The sequence below is a fragment of the Mytilus edulis genome, chromosome 8 (assembly GCF_963676685.1).
Source record: "Mytilus edulis chromosome 8, xbMytEdul2.2, whole genome shotgun sequence".
Taxonomy (NCBI): Eukaryota; Metazoa; Mollusca; class Bivalvia; order Mytilida; family Mytilidae; genus Mytilus; species Mytilus edulis.
Window position 1 is genome coordinate 39,190,957 of NC_092351.1, and position 25,990 is coordinate 39,216,946.

The 25,990-nt window shown below is 31.7% G+C and overlaps 3 protein-coding genes across 9 annotated transcripts in view; 1 reads left to right on the top strand and 2 right to left on the bottom strand.

Annotated features, from left to right (window-relative positions):
* LOC139485517 (nuclear factor related to kappa-B-binding protein-like) overlaps positions 1–989 on the bottom strand; it is a 22,247-nt gene extending 21,258 nt beyond the window's left edge. The window contains exon 1 of one of the 4 annotated variants that reach the window (XM_071270051.1): positions 857–989. The gene's annotated coding sequence lies outside the window, so the exon portion shown is untranslated. Of the gene's footprint in view, positions 1–852 lie in introns of all 4 variants that reach the window. The other 3 variants (XM_071270052.1, XM_071270049.1, XM_071270050.1) reach the window with 3 other exon arrangements.
* LOC139485519 (eukaryotic translation initiation factor 3 subunit F-like) lies at positions 947–9,601 on the top strand. Its single transcript, XM_071270053.1, has 8 exons — positions 947–1,267; positions 3,513–3,583; positions 3,979–4,058; positions 5,514–5,651; positions 6,034–6,125; positions 6,665–6,801; positions 8,640–8,753; positions 9,423–9,601. The coding sequence occupies exons 1-8, from the start codon at positions 1,159–1,161 to the stop codon at positions 9,498–9,500; spliced, it is 819 nt and encodes a 272-aa protein (XP_071126154.1). The 5' UTR covers positions 947–1,158; the 3' UTR covers positions 9,501–9,601.
* A 3,606-nt stretch (positions 9,602–13,207) lies between these two features.
* On the bottom strand, positions 13,208–25,948 carry LOC139485520 (histone deacetylase complex subunit SAP30L-like). 4 transcript variants are annotated; one of them, XM_071270058.1, is made up of 7 exons: positions 25,930–25,948; positions 21,884–22,053; positions 20,488–20,555; positions 19,761–19,914; positions 17,855–17,977; positions 16,324–16,422; positions 13,208–13,653 (listed from the first exon to the last, which is right to left on the bottom strand). In XM_071270058.1, exons 2-7 carry the CDS (start codon positions 22,025–22,027, stop codon positions 13,531–13,533), a joined length of 711 nt encoding a protein of 236 aa, XP_071126159.1. In that variant the 5' UTR covers positions 22,028–22,053; positions 25,930–25,948; the 3' UTR covers positions 13,208–13,530. The 4 variants fall into 4 exon arrangements, with proteins under 4 accessions (XP_071126159.1, XP_071126155.1, XP_071126157.1 ...); XM_071270054.1 differs by having other exon boundaries at positions 25,657–25,936; XM_071270056.1 differs by lacking the exon at positions 25,930–25,948 and adding an exon at positions 25,648–25,781.
* Between the last annotated feature and the right edge of the window lie 42 nt (positions 25,949–25,990).

The window sequence follows — 25,990 nt, forward strand, 5'->3', positions numbered from 1 at the left end:
TATTGATTTCTATTTACTTATACTAAAGTTATTATCCGGAAACCATCTGTAGATGTGATACCAATTTATGACTGCAAAATTTTAATTCAAGTTCTTGTTTCTTAATGAGTTACACAGATTGACTAATGAAAGGTTAATCCTTGTTAATGACATGTATAAACAATTAGTCCTTACTGTGACAATATTACATTTAAGCATTGTGAATATGTACGGAAAATCCAAACAAACATGAAACAAGGTACAAAATAAGGATAATTTTTGTTTTCAATTAAATGGCCCTATAAACAGCTTAAATCTAATGATTAAACATAAATAGAGATGATGAAAAAAAACAGAGTTTTACAATAACTGTCTATACATAAGTATGATATATAAAGGTACATGCATGGATACTGATGTAGGCAGCTCTTTATAGGGGGAAATTTTTAAAAGGAAATCTTATTCTTAACAATATTTGAATTAACTTTTTATTACAGTGCGCATTAAGCTAATACAAAGTTGTGTATTAACTTGTCTGTTTAATGTATAAAATAACTGCTCCATAAATATCCTGATCCAAATACCACTTAGAGGCTTCCAGTGGGGATTCCAATGTATATCATGCCGGTTCGACGCTTTTAATTTTCATTCAACAGTTATGACATTGGCGTAACGTGTACGAAAATTTTAAAACTAAGTTAAAGTTTTATGTTAGTTCTTTTAGAGGTGATGTCAAGGACCATGCATGCTTCCAAGAAGGAAATAAAATGATTGAAACTTGAGTTTTAGACAAGCCTTCACTCGGTAGGAATATGACAAAAATACTCATTATGCCATTGTTATAATTAAAAATTAACCTTTTTGTCGTTTTACCTACAATATTTTCAGTATGTAACCGGTATGCACATGGAATTCTTCAAAAAATGTCAGGTGTTTCTTCATACAAAATTTAAACCGGAAGTTATCATTGGCCATCATGGTTTCTTGTTGGGTGCAAATTCTTTTATCCCATTGGCTGACGAATGATAATTTAAAATATTTATTGTCAGATTAGTTCAGATTACTAATTTCGTAATCATATTCTCAATTGTTTAAGTTTGTTTTGAATTAATATGTAAACCATTGCATAATTTTTTTTATTTTATCAAACGATTGATTAAGTTTGCATTCTCTTCAAATATGGCAGCCAGCCTCGTGTGCCGGGTTCACCCGGTTGTTTTATTTAGTATAATCGATTCATATGAAAGGCGAAACGAGGACGCAAAAAGAGTGATTGGAACATTATTGGGTACTTGTTTGATGAATTACAAAGTCACTATTTAAAATAATTAGGAATAAGAAATGCTTTTAAACTTCATTGTTTACAAATTACATCTGTCATTTTATACGTTTATAAAGCATATGCCAAGTTCTGTATGCGTTCCAACTTTCCTAAACAACGGTAATTTGATGTTCAATATGATACCAAGTAATAAATCACCCGATTTTAAGAATATTGGCGGCTTCACTTTTACTGTTGTACCCCTTTCCTGAAGGAAAAATTGCTGAAATTTTGGGTTTTCATACACCTTATCGCTATTCCCGGCTGACCCGTCCGCTTGAACTTTTGACGTCAACAACAATCACTTTTCCATTGTGGCGTCAGACATTTTGCTTTATGACGTCAAAATTTTACGGGAACCTGTGTGATTTCCAGCAATGGCGGACAAATAGCGATAAGGTGTATTGTCTAACTTTAGTTTGCTTCAACCAAATGTTTTGAAACTTGTGCACAATGCATATTCAGGAGGGTCAAACAGTTATTTTTGGCTACCGTTAGCGTCAAACTGGTTAAAAGTTTACTGTGACTCGTCAAAATATCCTTATCATGATTAGTCAGAGGTCCCAGATCCGGGTACAAGTCAAATCGGCATCTAGTCAAATCGGCACCTATTTAAAGTCAATTCGGCATCCAATAATATTTGATATAATATATGGGACTGGGACTATTATGCTAAGTTGGTAAGTTAAGTATACTAGCATAATAGTTCCAGATATATATAAATAATTCTAAAAATGTATAAATTCGATCATGATCTATTTTGGGGGTTGGATTATGTGACTGATGTTTTGATAAATTTTCTTTTCAATTAATTAATAACTTTAATCAAGTACATAGTTAATATTTTTTTTAACTCAACAGTAAACAGGTAGAGTTATTGATGTTTTATTCTTCAGGGATTCTATCGAAATTATTCACACAGGCGTTGGTTCACCATACAGAGATTAAGTTGTAATGTTGTACAAATTATAAATTGTACAGAGTTTTTGTGCATGTTATCAGTGTTTTATGAACTGCTGAACACAATGTAACACCGGCTTTTGTTTCGCATATTTCTGTCATATTTTCACAACTATATGATACAATCTAATAGTGAGAATTAATACAAAAACATTATTAGACCACAAAAAGACTTTTTATGGATATACATATGGTATCAGGAGAAAATTAAAATTAGAATTTAAACTATTCAGGTATCCTCATTTCCATTGTGAGGACAAGGAGAATAGCACGAAATTTTAGGTTGAAGCATATAAATTTGAATTTAAAACATTGAACTAGAACATTTTTAAAGATAAACTTGTATCACCTGGTGTAAGAAAATGTGTGTCAAAAAACTTATAACTGGTACAGAAACCCTGTACAAATTATAATTTGTACAAACTTACATCTTGTACACAACATATATATAAACAAATTTTACATGGGTGCCGAATTGACTACATCAAGTGCCGATTTAACCAGGTGCCAATTTGACTAGGTGCCGATTTGACCAGGTACCGATTTAACCAGGTGCCGATTTGACTAGAATTCAAATAATTATCGTTAGTGTCATAATTTTTTGGTGATTTAGGTGATGCGTCAAAATGAGTTGATTTTTTATGGTCTACAAGAAAGTACATTTTATCGTCATGCATCAAAAATTACCGTAAACGTTATTTGGCAAGAATATTTACCATTATTTTTCATGAAGGTACCCCCATTACTTGCCTCATTTTTAAAGCTCTAAAATAGCGTACCTTTAAAGTTTTTTATGTCATTTTCTATAAGCACGGTTAAAGTCAGAATGTCCCTCTCAGTCTCATGCACTCAATGTAAAAATATTGTAAAATAAAAAATAATCCCTACCTACAAATGTACCTACATTTGTGTACCCCTTCTTTTTTTAAAGATGCATTAGGAAACACACATTTTTTTTTATTAGCCTCAAACGAATGTTATGAATCTTATACACAGTGCTAATTAATTACGATGAATATGCATTAAGGCTACCAATGATAACCTATCTTTTTTTAGGGTTCATAGACATGATTTCAACTGACGTAATACAGCAAATTTTTTTTTTTGCTCAGCATGCAGATGTGCACGCACATGTATGTTTGCGAAAAGGGAGCTACGCGCCTGGCCTAAATCAAATGTTATTACTCAATGTTTGTAACCTCAAAACACAAATAAAGTACAAAACTCAGTGTTTGATTCTCTTCTATTTCAGGAATATATGACAAAGGATCATTAGAAGTAACAAACTGTTTTGCAGTTCCACATAATGAATCTGAGGATGAGGTAAGTTGGTAAAATAATTAACACTAAGGTCAATTTTTCTCATTTTAGATTTCAGATAAAAAAAAACATTCTTTTTCTTTATGAGAGGATTAATATTCAACAGCATAGTGAATTGCTCAAAAGCAAAAAAAAAATTTTAAGTTCATTAGACCACATTCATTCTGTGTCGGAAACCTATGCTGTGTCAACTATTTAATCACAATCCAAATTCAGAGCTGAATCCAGCTTGAATGTTGTGTCCATACTTGCCCCAACCGTTCAGGGTTTGACCTCTGCGGTCATATAAAGCTGCGCCCTGCAGAGCATCAAGTTTTATGTTGCAATATTAAAATTTTAATTTAGAACATAGACACTTTAGTTTTTATCATGAGATTAAGGTTGTTTTCTTGTTGTAGGTTGCAGCTGATCTGGAATATGCTAGAAACATGTATGAACTTCACAGAAAAGTCAATGCTTCAGAAGTCATAGTTGGATGGTAAGTTTAGTTGTGCATGTTTATTTGTCCCCTACTGATGAAGTAGTATGTGTGTCTGTTTATCCATTGTAAGACCAGCAAATCAGTTTTCCACACTTTTTTTATGCTTCATAATCAGTTTTCCAATCTTTTTTTATGCTTCTTAATCAGTGATCTGGAAGGTTTTTTTTCACTATTGGCCCAGGGCCCCTCAAAAATAAATTCAATGGGCCATGTTGTCAAATGAGTGGGCCATTTGAATTGACTTCTGTAAACAAAAAAGTATCAGTATATTTGGCAAAGAGGTGTTGGTACTTACCTTTATGATTTTAAATAAAATCATGGATATTGTTCCTGTGATTTTGTAATTTCAATTTCAATCTATATACAATAACTTCTTCCAACCTGAACAATATTTAAGTTAACCTTTATTTACAATGTTTAAACTTCTACTGTTGCCTTGTTCATGTTCATGGTTTTTTTTGTACATTAAATTTGGGTCTTCGTCGATACCATACTTATTCCAGACGTTCCGTATCAGAGGACATTTCAGGCATTTCCTCTGTACTTCTTGTATTATTATAACTTCATCACAGTGACAAGAATAACAGTATAGAGTACCATTAATTCATAGAACAATACAACAAATAAGTCATGTTTACAAAATGTCAAAACGAGCCAAAGGCCAAAACATGACAGTTAAGGGTCTTTTATGGAGACAAAAACTATATTCCTAAAAAGTCTTTTGGGTTTTTTTCAATCGAAATAATAGCAAGCTAAACTAAATGAGATTATTATTAGAGTTAAATCTTGTCTGTACTAGCCAAAGTTTACAAATTTAAAGTTGTTAACAAAAAAAATATATCATGAATGATGGTTAATTACGTTTTTTGGGTTATCAGTTAGACCGCATGGTTCTATTATTACAATAGGAAAACACCCGAGACGTTAAACCGCATGGTTCTATTATCATAGGGAAACACCTGAGACGTTCCAAAAATATATAAGTACTCCTATCATTGGAGGAACATTACACAGTTGTGTACACACACATGGCGGCACGGAACATGATCGGAAATCCATTTGACGATATCTAAACGAAGTGAAAAATATCGTGCACCACGTGGGCGCTTACATTTGTCACTGTATGCGCCATTTCTTGTCAATATGCGCTATAGGCGCAGGGCGCACATTCTTCCCAATCACTGCTTAATCAGTTTTCCACTCTTCTTTTTATGCTTCAAAATATTGATTTGATATTTGTTATGTAGTTTGATCATGACACTTTAAAGATCACATTTGTAGTTTGTTCCAGTCTGATGGTTTTGTGCAGAGTTATGGTCCTTGGACTTCTATCATGTCTATGTATCTTGAAATATTATATTGTCTGTGTTTTCTTTTATCTTCATGATATTGAATTCTCTAGAGTGAAATTAATGAGGTTTATATACCTAAGATGAAATAAATATTTTATAGGTATTCTACAGGGAATGAAGTGTCTGAGCACTCTGTACTTATCCATGAATATTATACAAGAGAATCTAAAAATCCAGTACATTTAACTGTTGATACCAGTCTAAAAAGTTCTAAAATGGATATCAAAGCTTATGTAAGGTAGGTACCAGTCAATTTAGTCTACAATTATTGTTTTGCTTTGTAACAGAAGACATTTTGTTCTGAGAGCATTTAGAGCGGATACAATTCATATATTTAATGTTCATATTAACTCATCATACAATGTCATAGAAACTCAAATTTTCACACTGATCTCAGAGACCCAAATACATTAATCCTTACAGCCACATGATTATCATACTCAGTGCCAAAATTCAACCAATAAAAAAACTGGACTTGTTTCTTATTAGTTTCAATTATTCCAGAACAATGACATTTGCTTTGCAAAGCACATGGCTAATTAAGGTTCAGATCCTTAATGTTGTCTTATTTCACTTGTTATATTCTTAAAAACATTGTACTGTTGATCATTTATTATTAGTTCAACAATTGGAGTTCCAGGAAAAACCATGGGAACTATGTTTACACCAGTTCAAGTAGAAATGATAGCTTATGAACCTGAACGAGTTGGTGGTAAGTTAAATATTGTCCTTACTCTTTACAAAATTAATCCATATTTATCCTTTGCTTTCATTGAAGTCAACACATACAATTAATTGCTATGGTTCTCTTTGTCTTATTTTTTGAATTTTTATTTTAATATGTATTATGACTCTTGTTTCATTAAAAAAAGGAGATAATTTACTACTTATTAAGATCAACATTGATGCTTTACAAATATTTAACCATATACAAGAACTCAACTTAAACTTAAAGAAAGTTGTTGATTTTTGTATCCTGACTCAATACAGGTACCTAAACTAACAAGTTGTATTTATGAGAAAGTTTCAAGAAAAAATATTGGAGGATTGACCACCCTATACCACTTTTTCCCGTCTGGAACAGGGGTGGAAGCAAATACATTTCTGTTACACATGGAAATAAAACATCACAGTTGTTAGTGTATAAAATAAAGTGTTGTGAAACATGCTACCTGCTATTTTTCTCTGAAAAGCCTCAAGCATATTCTTGCATGTCTAATTTCTTAATAAATGCTAATTTGTATTTTACAGTTGACCTCATACAAAAGGGAAAACATAATCCTAAGAGAACTGTTCAGATGGTATCTGACTTGACACAAGTATCCAGAGCTTGCAGTTCATTAAAAGATAAATTAGCTGTAACACAGGAATATATAGAGGATATTTTAGTAAGTATGGGGTTTATGAAATGATAGATTAGCTATAACACAGGAATGTATAGAGGATAATTTAGTGAGTATGGGGTTTATAGAAAGATAAATTTGCTACAATGTAGAAATATTTAGACAGTGTTGTGAAGAATTGATGGTTCATGGTTATATTATGTATAATGCAGGGATATCTAGATGATGTAGAGGGAAGGAGGTTCAAGGAAAAAAGAATAAAGTGTGAGATATTTATATAAAGACTATCCATCCATTATTTTGCACTTTTCCGTATGTAGTACATTTGATTTTTTATTAACCGGATTTTTGTGACAAAAATGTCGGTTATTGATTTGGGGATGTACGGCGGGCGGGCGGGAATCAAATGTTGTCCGTGCATTAACTCATGAATCGTTCAACCAAAGCTTTTAAAATTTTAATATGTTGTTATTGACAACTAAATGAAGGTCAAGTTCAATAATGGCGATTTTGACTTTTACCGTTTAGGAGTTATGGTTCTTGAAAGATTGAAAAATGGAGTTTCCAGTCGTGTCCCTGCATTTACGCATGAACTGTTCTAACTAAGCTTTCCAAATTTTAATATGTTGTTACTGATGACAAAATGGAGATCAAGTCCAATAATGGCGATTTTGACTTTTACCGTTCAGGAGTTATGGTTCTTGAAAGATTGAAAAATGGAGTTTCCAGTCGTGTCCGTGCATTTACGCATGAACTGTTCTACCTAAGCTTCCCAAATTTTAATATGTTGTTACTGATGACAAAATGGAGGTCAAGTTTAATAATGACGATTTTGACTTTTACCGTTCAGGAGTTATGGTTCTTGAAAGATTGAAAAATGGTGTTTCCAGTCGTGTTCGTGCATTTACGCATGAACTGTTTTACCAAAGCTTCCCAAATTTTAATATGTTGTTACTGATGACAAAATAGAGGTCAAGTTCAATAATGACGATTTTGACTTTTACCGTTCAGGAGTTATGGTTCTTGAAAGATTGAAAAATGGTGTTTCCAGTCGTGTCCGTGCATTTTCTCATGAACCATTCAACCAAAGCTTTTGAAATTTTTATATGTTGTTACTGATGGCAAATTAGAGGTCAAGTTCAATAATGACGATTTTGACTTTTACCGTTCAGGAGTTATGGTTCTTGAAAGATTGTGAAATGGCGTTTCCATTCACGTTAATGCATTTACTCATGAACCATTCAATCTAAGCTTTTCAAATTTTAAGATGTTGATACTGATGACAAAATGGAGGTCAAATTTGATATTGACGATTTTCACTTTCACCATTCATCAGTAATGGTTCTTGTGATATTGCCAGGACACAAATAAATATTAATAAATCCGGTTTGCTGTCGTTGTGACAGCCTCTTGTTAAACATTCAGCCATTGTGGATACATTATTATTCGTTGGATATCAATTTTTATGGGTTTCATGGCTACCAGTGAACCATGAATTCAAATGTTCCAAGGAATTACACATTTTCTACAGGCTTTGTACACAGAAAACGACAAAACCATCAAATAAAATATCCACAAAAATGCAAGTTTCCCTTAATCCATGGAAATTGATAACCACGATAATAATAAACTCATCATAGATACAAGGACTAAATTTAATATATACGCCAGACGCGCGTTTCATATACAAAAGACTCATCAGTATCCACACCCGTGACAGTATTTTATGGCTCAAGATGTAAAGTGAAAAAAATTGTGATGGAAGAAAGACAGTATATTCTGAAAAATATATTTTACACCAAATCATTTAACAACTGTTTTGACAAACTTTAATAAACATCTTTATTGGTAATAACTGACAAGAAAATACTTTTTGATTCTAGGCTAACAAGATTCCTGCTGACAGTAATGTAGGAAGATTTCTCATGGATTTAATGGACAGTGTACCACAGATAGACAAAGATGAATTTGATACAATGTTAAATGCTAGCATGAAGGTAAATACACATTTGGTATCAAAAAGTGCTGCTTGTTAGGATTTTCAAAAATGCAACAGACAGTGTCTAAATATGATATGCTTTTCAATAGATATATGTAAAATACATAATTATTAGAAGGGGGGATAATTATACTGGCATGATTAGATTAAAAAAAGTAAATTTTTTGGTAGACTAAGAATTTTCTTGATTTATCATGGTAAAGGGTGGAACTACTCTATGGAATATGTAACAGTTTGGTAGAATTAACAAGAATCTGAACTTGCATTGCTATGAGTGTATTTGAGTTATACTTAATTAAAAATAGGGTACACTTTTAATTATGATTATTCAGGCTTTCTTTCTTATTGATAGCAACAACCCATCAGATTAAAAAAGAGGTGACTGCTGATCTTTGTTCAATTCTGGAATAACTCTTATATTATTTCAGAATCAATTCTTTGCAGGGTTTGAATTTAACAGGGGCCCACTCGCCAATGGCCCCTAAAAAACTATATTTATTGGGTACAAAATATAAGATGTGAGCTACAATGCCAACTTCAATCCCTGCTTTGTTATTTGTTTGTTTTCTTTTATGTATGGCAATTTGTTTCGAAGTACAGAATAGAATAGTAATGACAATAATGACTGAATTTCTGTGACAATAAAAATTTGCCTTTATTTTTGTAGGATTTATTGATGGTAGTTTATCTAGCTAACCTGACCAAGGCACAATTAGCACTGAACGAGAAACTGCACAAACTGTAGACTTAAAAAAAACACTCCTGTGAATAGGCTGGCTGGCTATTTATTGTGACATTATGGAACACAAACCATTAGTCTGTACTATAATAAATTATAAAGCTGTCTGTTTGTGTTATATACTTGTAAACTAGATACTGGGATTGGTAAAGAATACAAATTATATGAATTGAAATGGTATCCATCAGCATAATACCGTATAGGGGGTTATTTATGGGGGTGTAAAATTTAGCGATTTTCATTATATAAGGAAATATTTTGGCGGCTCCAAAACTTTTATCAATACCTTTGCATGTGCTGTCTTAAGTTGGCGGAATTTGTTTTGGTGATTTTGTTCTTGTCGTGAAAATAAGCCAAAATTTACACCCTGCATAAATAACCCTCTATACTGTACAGCCTTGTGGTCATAAAGTTATAATAATCATGGTACTCAGATTCTACTGGATTTGGTGTTCAGCTTATTGAGTACAATTTCATTAACACCCTTAAATAGTTATCATAGTTTGTTACCCTAGTCTATCTTAAAGCATCAGTTTAATACACATCACAAAGTTCAGACAAGTTGGTCAATGAATCTAATCGATATAGCCACATATCTGAAACTAACAACTTACTCTGTATTAAAAACCATCACAAGATTGCAGGAACCACTGGAAAATTAAAGACTATACAGGCATAATAAGAACACTAAGTTGAAGGTCAAGTGAGATTTTGCAATCAGTTTCCTTTTCCAGAACTTGACAGAATGAAACTAAACTTGACATGGACTTTCCTTACAAGTTCCTTTCCAAGTTTTCATACTTTTAATAGTTTGATATCTAAAATCAAGTCTGTCACAACCATTTCATAAAAAAAACCCAAAAAAAACATGCTGCATTGCAGATTAACCAATTAAAAGCCCAACAGAAAACACTTATTTCTGTCAATATAATACTTGTTTACCTGACAATCCATGCAACAAATAAAGTTAACCTTTTTGCAATACTATAGTATCTGATAAACTGACAAAACCATGTTGAGGTTACATTGACCAATCAACCATGACTAAGAGGTCGAAAGAAACCTGTCAGTCAGTTAGACATGTACACCTTGCAATCACTGCACACACCATCAAGAGAGGCCCATTGTTATTGTATCTTGAAAAAGCCAGATCTCTATATTAACTAAATATTTTCCAATGAACCATGAAAACAAGATCCAGGTTCTATGAACCCTGTTATTCATGTTAACCAGACATTCAATACATACACCAGAAACAAGTTGACCTCTTGTTATAGTATCTGTAAACATTTACTAATGAACCTTGGAAATGATCTACAGAAATATGAGGCATTATACAAATAGTTTACACCACCGACTCTAGATCGATCTCAATTTTTTTTTTAATGGAACATATTTGCAAGATTTTTAGGGAAATTTTATGCTCAAAATGAGAGATATAGTTAAGATTGTGCAGGCTGTTCTACTGGCATCTTAACCTTTGTAAGCATTAACCTGACATTTTGTGTGCACATTTAAAATTTAAGTTCACACTTTTGTAACCATAAAAAAATCTGAAATTTGATGTCAAATATCCAACAAGGTACATGTAATTAGAAGTAAGACAAATCTAGCTATGGATATACGAAGATGTGGTAAGAGACAACTCTCCATCCAAGTCACAATTTTTAAAAGAACAAGAGTGCACACACTGAAATGTCTCGCCTTCTATACTAATCATTGATATTATGTTGATAGTCCTAACTATAAAGCTAAGCTTTATTACAACTGTCACATAAACTTAACATTAACCAAGATAACTGAACAAAGACCAATGAACCTTGAAAATGAGGTCAAGGTCAGATGAACCATGCCAGGCAGACATGTACAACTAACAATGCTTCTATACAACATATATAGTTGACCCATTACTTATAGTTTAAGAAAAATAGCCCAAAACACAAAAACTTAACACTGCAATGAACTGTGAAAATGAGGTCAAGGTCAAATAAAACCTGGGCGACTGACATAAAGATCATAAAATATTTCCATACACCAAATATAGTTGACCTATGGCATATAGTATTAGATAAAAAGACCAAAACTCAAAAACTTAACTTTGACCACTGAACCATGAAAATGAGGTCAAGGTCACATGACATCTGCCCGCTAGACATGTACACCTTACAATCATTCCATACAACAAATATAGTAGACCTATTGCATATAGTATGAGAAAAACAGACCAAAACACAAAAATTTAACCATAACCACTGAACCATGAAAATGAGGTCAAGGTCAGATGACACCTGCCAGTTGGACATGTACACCTTGCAGTCCTTCCATACACTGAATATACTAGCCCTATTGCTTATAGTATCTGAGATATGGACTTGACCACCAAAACTTAACCTTGTTCACTGATCCATGAAATGAGGTCGAGGTCAAGTGAAAACTGTCTGACAGACATAAGGACCTTGCAAGGTACGCACACACCAAATATAGTTATCCTATTACTTATAATAAGAGAGAATTCAACATTACAAAAAATTTGAACTTTTTTCCAAGTGGTCACTGAACCATAAAAATGAGGTCAAGGACATTGGACATGTGACTGACAGAAACTTCGTAACATGAAGCATCTATATACAAAGTATGAAGCATCCAGGTCTTCCACCTTCTAAAATATAAAGCTTTTAAGAAGTTAGCTAACACCGCCGCCGCCGGATCACTATCCCTATGTCTAGCTTTCTGCAACAAAAGTTGCAGGCTCGACAAAAACCATGATAGGACAAAAACAGTGCCTTGGCTCAAACCAAACAGCAAGCTATATAGGGCCCCAAAAATGGCTACCAGAATTGTAAAATCATGTAGATTGGAAAACTAACAGTCTAATCTATATAAGAAACAAGAAACCTGATCCCCATCAACAAACAACAACTACTGAACATCAGGTTCCCGACTTAGGACAGGTGGAAACAAATGCCGTGGGTTTATACGTTTTAATAGGTACCAACCTTCATCCTTACCAAAATATCAATTGAAATGGCTTAACTCAATCAAGTAAGTCTTTTTTTCACTCTTGCATCAAGATCTTTTAGCATTACATTTAAGGAGACTCGAGGGTATAAAAATTTCAGAAAAAAAATAGACATTTTTTTTTTCATTACAAATTTTATTAATTACTTTATTAGTTGTTACTTTATCATACGGTACAAAAATCATTCCAAAAAAAATATCATTTTGGCCCTAGATGACTTTTTCTATTTATTCAATGGGAAAATAGAACATACAAAAGTTTAAGTAACTTGACCAATAGGATACATGTATAACTCTGGCGAGAACTTGCATTAAGTTGTCAATAATAATATTTGTTAAGTAAACAATAAGATTCTTATGCATCATGATCGTCCCCTTATTTTATTACTATCCTCATATTATTGTTCTATGAATTTGAAATACAGCACTGTATTACTAAAAGTACTTATGTACCAAATTCTACTAATAAAAAATACTGAAATTTTCATGTATATAATGTATTTGGAAATCATAACATGCATCTGCCATGATCACAAATGTATTCCTAAAAGTAAGCCTAAATGGATGTGAAAAGTTGGTATTATAATTATATTATTGATCCAATGAAGATATATTATTAGCAATAAGCAGCTCTGAACATGTTGAAAACCTTTTTTAGTATGTCTTTGTACTAAATAGATATAACAAGCATCCTCTGATATTATAAAGCTTTTTATTCCTTAATATACAATGTAGCTAAATGCAAATGATAGACTTCAGTAGAGTTAACTTTACAATATATATATAGAATGTATATATATTGGTATACAAATGCTCGTGTGGGTAGATTTTCAAATGATCATTAGCGACAAAAATGTAAATTATTTAATATATCCTCAGATTTAGTAGTAAACAAGTAAAACAAGGACAGAAAATTTAAATTTGAAATGTAAACAAAAATGATAATATGATTTAGCTTTAATTCAGTCAAACTGAAGATTACAAAAACATTGAATGAAAATCTAGAGATATATATTCATTAGTGAACAGTTTCTAAATGTTTCTGATCAAATCTGCTTTTGTAATTCTTTGCCATGTAAATGAAGTACGTCAGCGCTTCTTTTTCTATGACTGGAATACCTTTGAAATGCCTGGCTACTATCTGTGAAAAAGAAAAAGAAGTATATTAAACAAAATTGTAATATCAATTTCATTAAGACAGATAATAATAATGGTTATGTCTCACTTGTTTAACCTGTTCACAAATTTTTAATGTTAACGCAAGAACAAGCACACCTTAGTTTAGCTTCTATGACTCTCGTCGTAGTTGAGACAATAATCCAATTTAAAATTCCCCAACTAATGCACAAGCTTAAAAAAAATTCTGGTTCTTTAAATTTCTGAAATTTATTCTTATGATTGAATGAAAATGATCTTAAGGTTTATGTACCCTTCTGTAGCCATTTTTGTACGAATTTTTCAAACCTCAATTGTATCAAAACTAAAGATATAATAAATAATAGCGATAGGCCATTTAGTACATGTTCCAAGGGGAAACTTGATGCAAAGCATTATTTTTTTACTGTTTCATTGCATTTGATAGAAAAAGAGGACTTTGTGGCAAATAAATCAAGATTTTTATAGAAAATCCACAGCCTTTAATACAGAGATTATTGTTATAAAATTTGAAACATAAATTACTCACTTGATTTTCTATGATGTGCTAGTGTTTATTTTTTACAAAAAGTTCTGAGTAACCTGTAAATTCCAAAACACCTCGTGCTGAGTCACTAAAGTCGAGCGCACCCTAAAAGGTGTACTTGATTTTGGCCATATTTATACTTGTCTTAACCAATAACTACATTTATAAACTTGTTTTAAGGAAATCAATGCTAGCACTGCATGCAATAATCCTATATCTATCAGTCATCAAATTGCCAAATATGAGAGTACAAGGATAAAGGCTGTGGATTTTCTATAAAAATCTTGATTTATTTGCCACAAAGTCATCTTTTCTATTAAATGCAATGGAACAGTAAAAAATAATGCTTTGCATCAAGTATCCCCTTGGAATATGTACAAAATGGCCTATCTCTATTATTCATAATATCTGTAGTTTTGATACAATTGAAGTTTGAAAAGTTCGTACAAAAATGGCTACAGAAGGGTACATAAACCTTAATATGTGTTTTATTATTTGCTTGTATATATGTTTAATTTGATAGATAGAAAAACTTGAGATCGATTTGTCTGTTATGCCATTTATCAATCAAAGAATATAAACAAGAGGATAATGATGTTCTTATCACAGAAGGCCCTGTCCATCTATCAACTTAGCTTATACTCACCAAAGGCAAAATCTTGACTAATACACCAATTTATTGTTAACTTTAAAAGAAGTTTATAGAACAAAAACAATTTTTGGTATTAATGCACAAGGGGAACTAATTTAAACTTTGTTATTGACCTTGACTTTAAACCTTGTTCGAAAAAACCCTTCCAGAAGTGATGGCTAATCATTGTAAGTCTCATTTCCCAACTCCAAGGGATTTTAAAGTTAGTGGGTAGAAAAAGATCAATCTAATCAAAATTAAATCCTTGAACTGCTCCCATTCTGATATGTTGCGCATTAAGGATCTATATCAAAATATGTTTGAATGCAAAAACTAGAGGCTCTAAAGAGCCTGTGTCACTCACCTTGGTCTATGTGAATATTAAACAATGGACACAGATGGATTCATGACAAAATTGTGTTTTGGTGATGGTGATATGTTTGTAGATCTTACTTTACTAAACATTCTTGCTGCTTTAAATTATCTGTATCTATAACAGTAGTCTCTTTGGAAAATATTATTGAAAATCTACAAATTTTATGAAAATTGTTAAAAATTGACTATGAAGGGCAATAACTCCTTAGGGGGTCAATTGACTTTTTTGGTCATGTTGACTTATTTTTAGTTCTTACTTTGCTGTACATTATTGCTGTTTACAGTTTATCTCTATCTATAATAATATTCAAGATAATAACAAAAAAACAGCAAAAGTTCCTCAAAATTACCAATTCAGGGGCAGCAACCTAACAACCGATTATCCGATTCATCTGAAAATTTCAGGGCAGATAGATTGTGACCTGATCAACAATTTTACTTCCTGTCAGATTTGCTCTTAATGCTTTGGTTTTTGAGTTCTAAGCCAAAAACTGCATTTTACCCCCATGTTCTATTTTTAGCCATGGCGGCCATCTTGGTTTGTTGGCCGAGTTACTGGACACATTTTTTAAACTAGATACCCCAATGATGATTATGGCCAAGTTTGGTTTAATTTGGCCCAGTAGTTTCAGAGGAGAAGATTTTTCTAAAAGATTACTAAGATTTAAGAAAAATGGTTAAAAATTGACTATAAAGGGCAATAACTCCTAAAGTGGTCAACTGACCATTTTGGTCATGTTGACTTATTTGTAGATCTTACTTTGCTGAACATTATTGCTGTTTACAGTTTATCTCTATCTATAATAATATTCAAGATAAAAACCAAAAATACGGCAAAATTTCCTTAAAATTACCAATTCAGGGGCAGCAACCTAACAACGTAATGACCGATTCATCTGAAAATTTCAGGTCAGATAGATCTTGACCTGATGAACAATTTTAGAAGATTTTTGTAAAAGTTAACGCCGGACGCAGGACGACGACGATGAACGACGACGACGGACAACGGACACCTTTGGGCCAGGTGAGCTAAAAATGAACAATTCTTAACAAAACTACTTAAAGATTAAGATAAAATCTGATATCTGATATTTTTCCCTTACTATAACTAAAAATAAACTTACATCTGATAACTGTGCCTTGTTCATACCAGGTCTTGTTGGCAATTTAAAATGTCTTTTATATCTTCTTAACGTGTTCACAGGCATTTGGAAGAAGTCAATCTACAATGGATCAGAACAGAGTTATCTCCCATACCTGACACATCATGTTAGTACAATAATGTGGATTCATTAATATTCTTTCGATACCAATTTTGGTTGATTTCGTTGGTCCAGAGGAACCACAAATTTAAATCTTCAATGAACATCAATTTTCTAAAGGAATGCATGCAAACTTTGCCCAAACATCGAAATAAAATATCCATGAAAATAAGTTTTCCTCAGCCACAAACATTGGTACATACGAAAATAAATGAATCCACAGTATTCTACAATTATGCATTGCCTTTCTCTGAATTTTACATGTCTGTTTTTATCCTTGATATTGTAAGATGAAGAATAAACTTTAATTTCTAATCATTTAACACTTATAAATTGAACATCATAAGAATGCTTTGGTTCTGGATAAATTTATTTTTTATATAAAAGTACAGCTCCAGGAATATAATTTATGCAATTAGTGTAGATTCATTTATTTTTGTGGAAATCAATTTTTGTGGATATTTGATTTCTAAGTTTTGACGAAATCTGAATATAAGACTATCACTGACTAGGAAATTTGTTATTCATTCAACATTTCATTTTTTGGTTCACCAGTATAAACAAAATGCACATAAATTGGTATCCCACAATATTAACGAAACTTGACAGCAAAATAGCATCAGTGTCCTGATAATGTAAAAACAATATGAAATCACAACTTAAGGATGTTTGCTTGTCATGTTTTGGATTTTTTTGTCAGATTTTCGAAATCCTCTAGTTTTGCATGTATAATTAAGCTATTTGTAAAAGCTTTACAAAATTTTATTTATTCTTTAATAGTTTTTGAGACCTTTAACTGGTCAATGATAAAGCTATGAAAATTCAAGAGAGAACATTTTCCCGCCAAAATTCCAATAGCTAATATCTCGAAAACAAGCACATTGACCCCTATATTTTTTTTGCTTTTTTGATTCCTCAATTAATCCCCTATCAATATATACGTGTCTCGTGGAAAGTTATTTATTTTTAAACTGAGCAGCGAACTTCCTTTAGAGAAAACGCTAAACAATCAACAGTATTAGATTTTATTTTTTTTAGTAAAGATATAAATATTTTCTTAATTTTTCAATTCTTCTACATTATGGACCAACATTTAGTTTCAGAGATCGGAGCTGAAAACTAAAGGAGTAAATCACACAAATAAGACACCCCCTTTTCCCTGCCTGCTCTTCATCCTTTTACTATAAGTTCATTTGGTAAAAAAACAGCCAAAATTTGCTTTGGATTGAGAAATAGATTTGTTCATTTGAAAATTGATACTTTTTTTTAATTCAGAGTGGGTAACAAGACAGATTGAATAAGAATGGATTAATATTACAGTTAAAACATATTTTCCCTATTTCAATTAGTGTTGGGATCACTGCAGAATGACTTTTACAACATGTTTATATACCTCTGGAATATCCTCATCCCCATCTGGAGAACCATTATCGTCTTCTGAATCTTTCCTCTTCCGTTTAGTTCTCACACTCTGTATAACATTCTTATGGTAATCACAGATATAGATATGGGAAACCTGTGGAGAGAAACATTGATGAAAAACTCATCCATGATAATTTGGTACACCAGATGATTTCATCTACATAGGACTTATCAGTGGCACAGAAATCAAAACAGTTGCAAAGCCAAAGATTATAAAATTCCATGTCAGGTTTACAGAAGTGTTATATGCACATTCATATATGCATTCTAGATAAGTAAATATATTCCAAATTCCAAACAGACATGACAGATGCAGTAGTTGTAATTATATGGATAGCAAAGAAGTTGTATGTTACAAAGCATTTTCTATTGCATGTCTGTCTGTAATCCTTTTCCAACAGCAAAACTTTAGTTGGGAGTGTATTTGTGCCCAATCTTTTACAATTGCCAATGTCAGAATTGCAGGTTTGATATAGTTTTATTACATATGACTATGACCATCGAATTGATCTATGTCATTCAACTAGCAAATCAATCATGCCATGTTCAAATTCTTATCTATCTTTTCATAAATTGAATGAAGGGTCAAATGCTTCTATGATTTTCATGTAGTGTAGGTTTTCTGTATTATCTTCATATTTATAAGGTATATTTCCTTTGTACATGTTGTATATTGTACATAACCATTGTATACTGTATATTACTTTTGTATATTGTAGATTACCTTTGTATATTGTATATTATCTTTGCATATTGTACACTACCTTTGTATATTGTATATTACATTTGTATATTATATATTACATTTGTATATTGTATACTACATTTGTATATTGTATATTACATTTGTATATTATATATTATCTTTGTATATTGTATATTATCTTTGTACATTGTATATTACCTTTGTATATTATATATTATATTTGTATATTGTACACTACTTTTGTATATTGTATATTACCTTTGTATATTGTATACTACCTTTGTATGTTATATATTATATTTGTATATTGTACACTACTTTTGTATATTGTATATTACCTTTGTATATTGTATATTATATTTGTATATTGTACACTACCTTTGTATATTGTACACTACCTTTGTATATTGTAGATTACCTTTGTATATTGTAGATTATCTTTGTATATTGTAGATTATCTTTGTATATTGTACACTACCTTTGTATATTGTACACTACCTTTGTATATTGTATATTGTACACTACCTTTGTATATTGTAAACTACCTTTGTATATTGTAGATTACCTTTGTATATTGTAGATTATCTTTGTATATTGTACACTACCTTTGTATATTGTATATTGTACACTACCTTTGTATATTGTATATTGTACACTACCTTTGTATATTGTATATTGTACAATACCTTTGTATATTGTATATTGTACACTTCCTTTGTATATTGTATATTGTACACTACCTTTGTATATTGTACACTACCTTTGTATATTGTATATTGTACACTACCTTTGTATATTGTATATTGTACACTACCTTTGTATATTGTATATTGTACACTACCTTTGTATATTGTATATTGAACACTTCCTTTGTATATTGTATATTGTACACTAACTTTGTATATTGTATATTGTACACTACCTTTGTATATTGTACATTACTGTGGATTCATTTATTTTCATGGGTATCAATTTTTTGTGGATTGAAGAAAACCTCCATTTTCGAGGATATTTAATTTCGTGGTTTTGCTAATCTCTGCATACGAAACCCTTAGAAAATTTGTTATTTGTTAAACATATGAATTCGTGGTTCATCTGTATCCACGAAACCCACCAAAATTGGCACCCAACGAAAAATACTGATCCACTGTAACTTTATATAATGACTTACACTATCATCCCTAACCAGTTTCAGTTTTCTCTGCTGAACTATTTTCTGTATTCTCTTGCTATAGCTTGCATTACCAGCATGATTAGTACATCTGTTTGTGTTGTCAATTAAACAACAGATCTGGTCATGACCATTACGGCTGTCTTCCTCAGTACTGAAAAAAAAATCATAAAAATAGTGTCATCTCTGAAAGATTACCTTACTGTAAACTACAGTTTGAGATAATCTATTGAAAACATTTAATTACTGATGACGAAACAATTTTACATTTAAAAGTATGTTTAATACCTTAATACAATTGAAAATTGGATGGGGAATGTGACAAAGAGACAATAACCTAATCAACATGACCAAAGAGCAGAAAACACACAAAGGTCACCAATGTCTTCAAAACAGCTAGAAAATACTGCACCCAGAAGCAGGTTACAGTTGGCCTCTAAACAACAATTTGCAGTTTGAAATTTCATCTATGAGTGGATGTTTTAGTGAAAGTGGAAGAGAAATGTATAAATATATTGATGATTAATTTACAGAGTGTCTTTCCTAGGTACTGTGTTTATCTACAAATGTATATGGTACAGGTTTTTAAGTAAAACCGGTTTATAAGAAGTTCTGTCATCAGGTACATGAGGTATTTTCAAATAAATTGGAATTGAAAAGCAGGTATTGTTTCATTCTTTCAGTACTTTTTTCGTCAATGATCATTTATTTTTAACTTAAAAACTACCTCTGCTTAGGTCTATGTAACCATAAATGTGTTTTTCTCCTCCTTTTCTTTCCTTCTTTTGCTGATCCCTGTAAAATGAATCAAATCTTAGAGAATAATCACATATTAGGTAAAGAATACCACATAAAAGTTAATTTCTTTTCATATAACTTTCTGAAATATACACTGTAGCCTAAATTGAACAAAAGAATTCCAATATTTAATAAAATAATTGCTTTCGTGCATGTTAAAAATAAAATACTACATTGATGGGATGTTCACTAAGCTCTTTACTGACCTATATTTGTCATTTTAATATATCATATACTAAGGGACGACAACTTAAGTTCAATGTAGGATAAACAACTTAATTCACATACATGTAGTTTTTTTCACTGAAAATCGATTTTGGATTAACAAAACTTGCAGCCATGTTGACCCCCACCCCCAAACTATTTGATTTAAGTTTTTTATCCTACATCGATCTTTTGATGTCATCCCTAAAAACCAAGGGCTTTTTTACAGTCTAATTGTATTGTAACTGTGTAATTTTGAAAAATTCTATATATAGCTAATAGCTTTTTAAGGAAAAAGAACATTGATTAGCATAGATACATAGGCTAAGGAAAAAGAACATTGATTAGCATAGATACATAGCCTATGTATCTATGCTAATCAATGTTCTTTTTCCTTAAAAATGTAGTCTTTACATGCCCCTTGTGGGCCCTTTATTGGTAATAAAATATATCTTCTCTTATCTCTTATATTGTCTTTCTGTATTAACATCAAAGTCCTAGGAGGAGTTGAATTCCAACTTAACCAATTAGCTCAATAAAAACTAAATGTGTCACTTTCAAGCCAGGAGCTCAGAGTGTTTTTTTTTTAATTGTTCGGTGTTATTGACTAAAATAACCCTCTGGGTATGTGTATGTCTGTCTCTTTTAAAGATTTCCTGGTATTACTACATTGCTGTCTGATTGGCCTTTGATATGTGTTCATGACATCAAATACATTTTTCTTTCAATATCTATTCTTGATTACAGCATTGTGTAAACTTTTAAATAAGATGTTTATAAACATTGTGACCTTTAGATGTTTATGAACATTGTGACCTTTAGATGTTTATTTACATTGTGACCTTTAGATGTTTATTTACATTGTGACCTTTAGATGTTTATAAACATTGTGACCTTTAGATGTTTATTTACATTGTGACCTTTAGATGTTTATTAACATTGTGACCTTTAGATGTTTATTAACATTGTGACCTTTGGTGTTAATTTCCAGAGTGACCTTTTGATGTTAGGTGTGACAGTGGTTTTTTTTACATTCTCATGCTTTTTATTTGATAGTTGTGTTTTTAGTTATCATACCACAAGTTTTATTATTATCTTTATAAATTATACTTTACAAGTACCTGACTATTTTCGTCAAACTGGTAATCACCGGTTTTATTATTCATGGAATCTTCTGCAGCTTTACATAGTGTTGGTAGGGCTGAGTAACTATGTATAGCATTGCTATGGTTACCAGAATACAATGATGAAACTTCAGAACTCATAATTCTACTGGGGATCCATTTAAATTCTGAAATAAGCATAAAAAATCTATAATATTATTACTTCAAAAAGAGAGGCAAAATTTATGATATCAAAAGGATATTCAAATTCATAAGTTGAAAAGCAAATCAAACTGAAAATGGCATGGCAAAAAGCAATAAAAAGCCAACTAACAGTACACAAAATACAACATAGAAAACCAAAGATTGAGCAACATGAACCCCATCAAAAACCAAGGTGACCTCAAGAGCTCCAGAATAGTAAGCAGATCCTGCTCCACATGTGAACCCAGTCATGTTGCTAATGTTAGTATAAACTTGGTGATAGTGTAAGTGTAATTTATATTAGTAAGTAACTTTTTAACTTATGAAATGCATCATGTTAAGAACTATATCCTACATGGTAATATGAAAATAGTCAATGCCACATTACAATGAGAGTTGTTTAACTATTAACAATCAAGTGATACAATCTTCCACATGTGAGTCTTTTAGGCATTTAAATTGACCCTTCCCTCACATCGACAAATCAAATTGATGTGATCTGCTCAAAAATTTCATCTAGACTATATCTACTATTAAAGATTAAGAAATTTCTAAATCTAGTCTGCAGAAAATTATTCTATAATGGTTATATCTTGCCACTAATTGATTATTGTTGTATAGTGTGGAGTAGTTGTAGCAGTGAGGGTTTAAATAGGATATTAAAGTTACAGAAGAGAGCTGCTAGATTAATACTAGAAACAGACCCTTTCGCTCCTTCTGAGCCCTTATTCAATCACTTAAACTGGATGACAGTTGAACAGAGAATAAAATATCACAAGTTTGTGATGACATTTATAAGGGCATTAAAAATGATGCCCCATCATATCTTACTAACATAAACAAGTTTCATAATGTTTCAGACAGAAATCCATACCCCTTGAGAAATGCTGTTCAAGGAAACCTCATATTTCCTAAACCAAAAAAACAGAATTGTTCAAAAAATCTTTTATGTATTCTAGACAATTTTTGTGGAATAATTTGCCAATACCGTTAAGAAATATTAAAAATGTTAATTCTTTCAAATATAAAATAACAGATCATTTATTGAAATCAACCTAGTTGTATAAATAATATTAATAAACAGCGCCATGAGCGCATGATACGCCCGACGTCTTATGTGGAAGTCTTATGCAATAATCATAAATAGTTTCTGAGAAAGTTTTAAGCAAAAACCATATATTGTTTTAGAGACACAGCGGGACATGTAAAACCCCCCACCCTGGTTTTTTTTTACAAAAAACTAAATATTACCAAAATAAAATTTTGAATCAAAACCAAAAAGTATACAGATCTTTAGATTAATATAACAAAGAAGTGTGTAAAGTTTTAAGCAATAATCATAAATTATTTTTGAGATACGGCGCGACATGTTAAAAAACCCTCCCGTTTTACAAAATACTCAATAACAAAATTTTGAATAATCACCAAAAAGTATACAGATCTTTAGATTAATTAAACAAAGAAGTGTGTAAAGTTTTAAGCAATAATCATAAATCGTTTTTGAGATACGGCACAACATGTTAAAAAAAAACTCCCCCTTTTTTACAAAATACTAATAACTCAAAAAGAAAATTTTGAATCATCACCAAAAAGTATACAGATCTTTAAATTAATATAACAAGGACATGTGTAAAGTTTAAACAATAATCATAAATAGTTTTTGAGATATGGCACGACATGTAAAAAAAAACCTCCCCCTTTTTTACAAAATACTCAATAACTCAAAAATGAAATTTTGAATCATCACCAAAAAGTATACAGATATTGAGATTAATATAACTAAGAAGTGTTTAAAGTTTAAAGTCATAATCAAGAATCATTTTTGAGATACAGTGCGACATGTGAAAAAAACACACCCCTGTTTTAGTTATAAAGTGCCACAACTCAAAAAGTTTAAATCTTATTTTCACCAAAAAGTATACAGATCATTTGACCATCATAAGAAACAACTATATTAAGTTTCATGAAATTTGGATTAGTCATTCTCAAGTTACGGTGCGACATGTTTACGCCGGCCAGACAGACGGACACTGGACATTTGTATACCATAATACGTCCCGTCAAAATTTGGACGGGCGTATAAAAACTGATTATGTCATCAGGTTTATTTTTTCATCACATTTTATCAAATTGTATTGAACGCTATTATCATACTTGACTTTTTATACTAATGCATGCAATGTATATGATTGCATTTTGTTTGATTTTTCATGATGAGGGCCTCAGGGAAGATTAGTTATATAGCTAACTGTGTAACCCTCTTAAAATAAAGTATTGTTGTTGTTGTTATTATTGACTGAATTTATTGAAATGAACAAGAAATGTGTTACAATGATGCTTTTTCCTGAATCTATATTCAAACAAATGTACACTGATTTGGAAGATTTCCTGCAGTTATGGTATGCATCTGTAAATAAAAAAAGTCGTGCAGCTAGGAGTTATAACAATTCTACAAGGCAACAAGAGGCTGTCACAACGACAGCAAACCGGATTTATTAACATTTATTTGTGTCCTTGCAATATCACAAGAACCATAAGTGATGAACAGTGAAATTGAAAATCATCAATATCAAATTTGACCTCAATTTTGTCATCAGTATCAACATGTTAAAATTTGAAAAGCTTGGGTTAAATAATTCATGAGTAAATGCAACAGCATGAATGGAAACGCCATTTTTGCGTGAGTAGATCTAAGGTTATTCGGATTAAACATATTTACACTTTTGGTATTTAGCTGAATCTCTCTGCATGACCTTAGATCTACTCCGAATCACCTTTTGACGTCAAGCAACAATCACTTTTAAATTGTGACGTCAAATATTTTAAATTATGATGTCAAAGTTTACAGGAACCTGTGTGATTTTACGTAATGGCAGACAAATTTGCATTTAGTTTCTTGTGTATAATTCAGAGTTTAGTATGACGTCCATTCTCACTGTACTAGTATACATATTTTTAGGGGCCAGCTGAAGGACACCTACGGGTGCGGGAATTCTCGCTACATTGAAGACCCATTGGTGGCCTTCGGCTGTTGTCTGCTTTATGGTCGGGTTGTTGTCGCTTAGACACATTCCCCATTTCCTTTCTCAATTTTAAGTGTAAATACGTCTTTTCCCTTTTGCAAGCCTTCCTGTGTTTCTGAAAAAATTACTACATCATCAGCATACATGTACATAAGACAGTCTACTCTACGGTTATTAACAGTGGCGGATCCAGGGGGGGTTCCGGGGTGCGCACCCCCCCTTTATTTTTGCCGATCAATGCATTTGTATCGGGACATATGTTTTGCACCCCCCCTTTGCCCTGGGTTAGCACCCTCCCTTTCGAAAATTCCTGCATCCGCCCCTGATTAATATTTACTGGAGCGACCCGGAGTGAAATACTGGTAGAATTCATAAATTATATTGGTAAAATGACCAACTTTCTGTATGTTTGTGAACTGTTACACTAGTCTGTCGAAAAAAATGAATATATATTACAAGTTGAATCAAATTTACAGGTCTTTCTGCAATCGCTTTTTGTTTTCCAAAAAAAATACTCTATTTCAATAACCTAGAGATAATAATAATACTCACAACATCACTTACAAGAAAAAAATGACTGTTTATACAATATTCGCAAATTGGTTTTCTCTACACACTAAAACCTCAATCTGTCAACAAACACACAACCGTGTTTTAGTTTGAAATGGCGGCTGTTGTGTACATGCATTGCAAGTTCAGAGGTTAACACGCCAAATATGGCAAAAAGACTCCGCCCATATATTTATATTTTGTTTTTGTGAAATTTTGTTTAGATTTGCCAAAGCATAATTTTTAAAGATCATAAAAAAAATTATTGTTTGTTTCTTGAAAAATTACAATCAGATGCATATCATTAAATTCAGTCAAGTGTTGCAGTCACAATGATCTCTATTTGTTT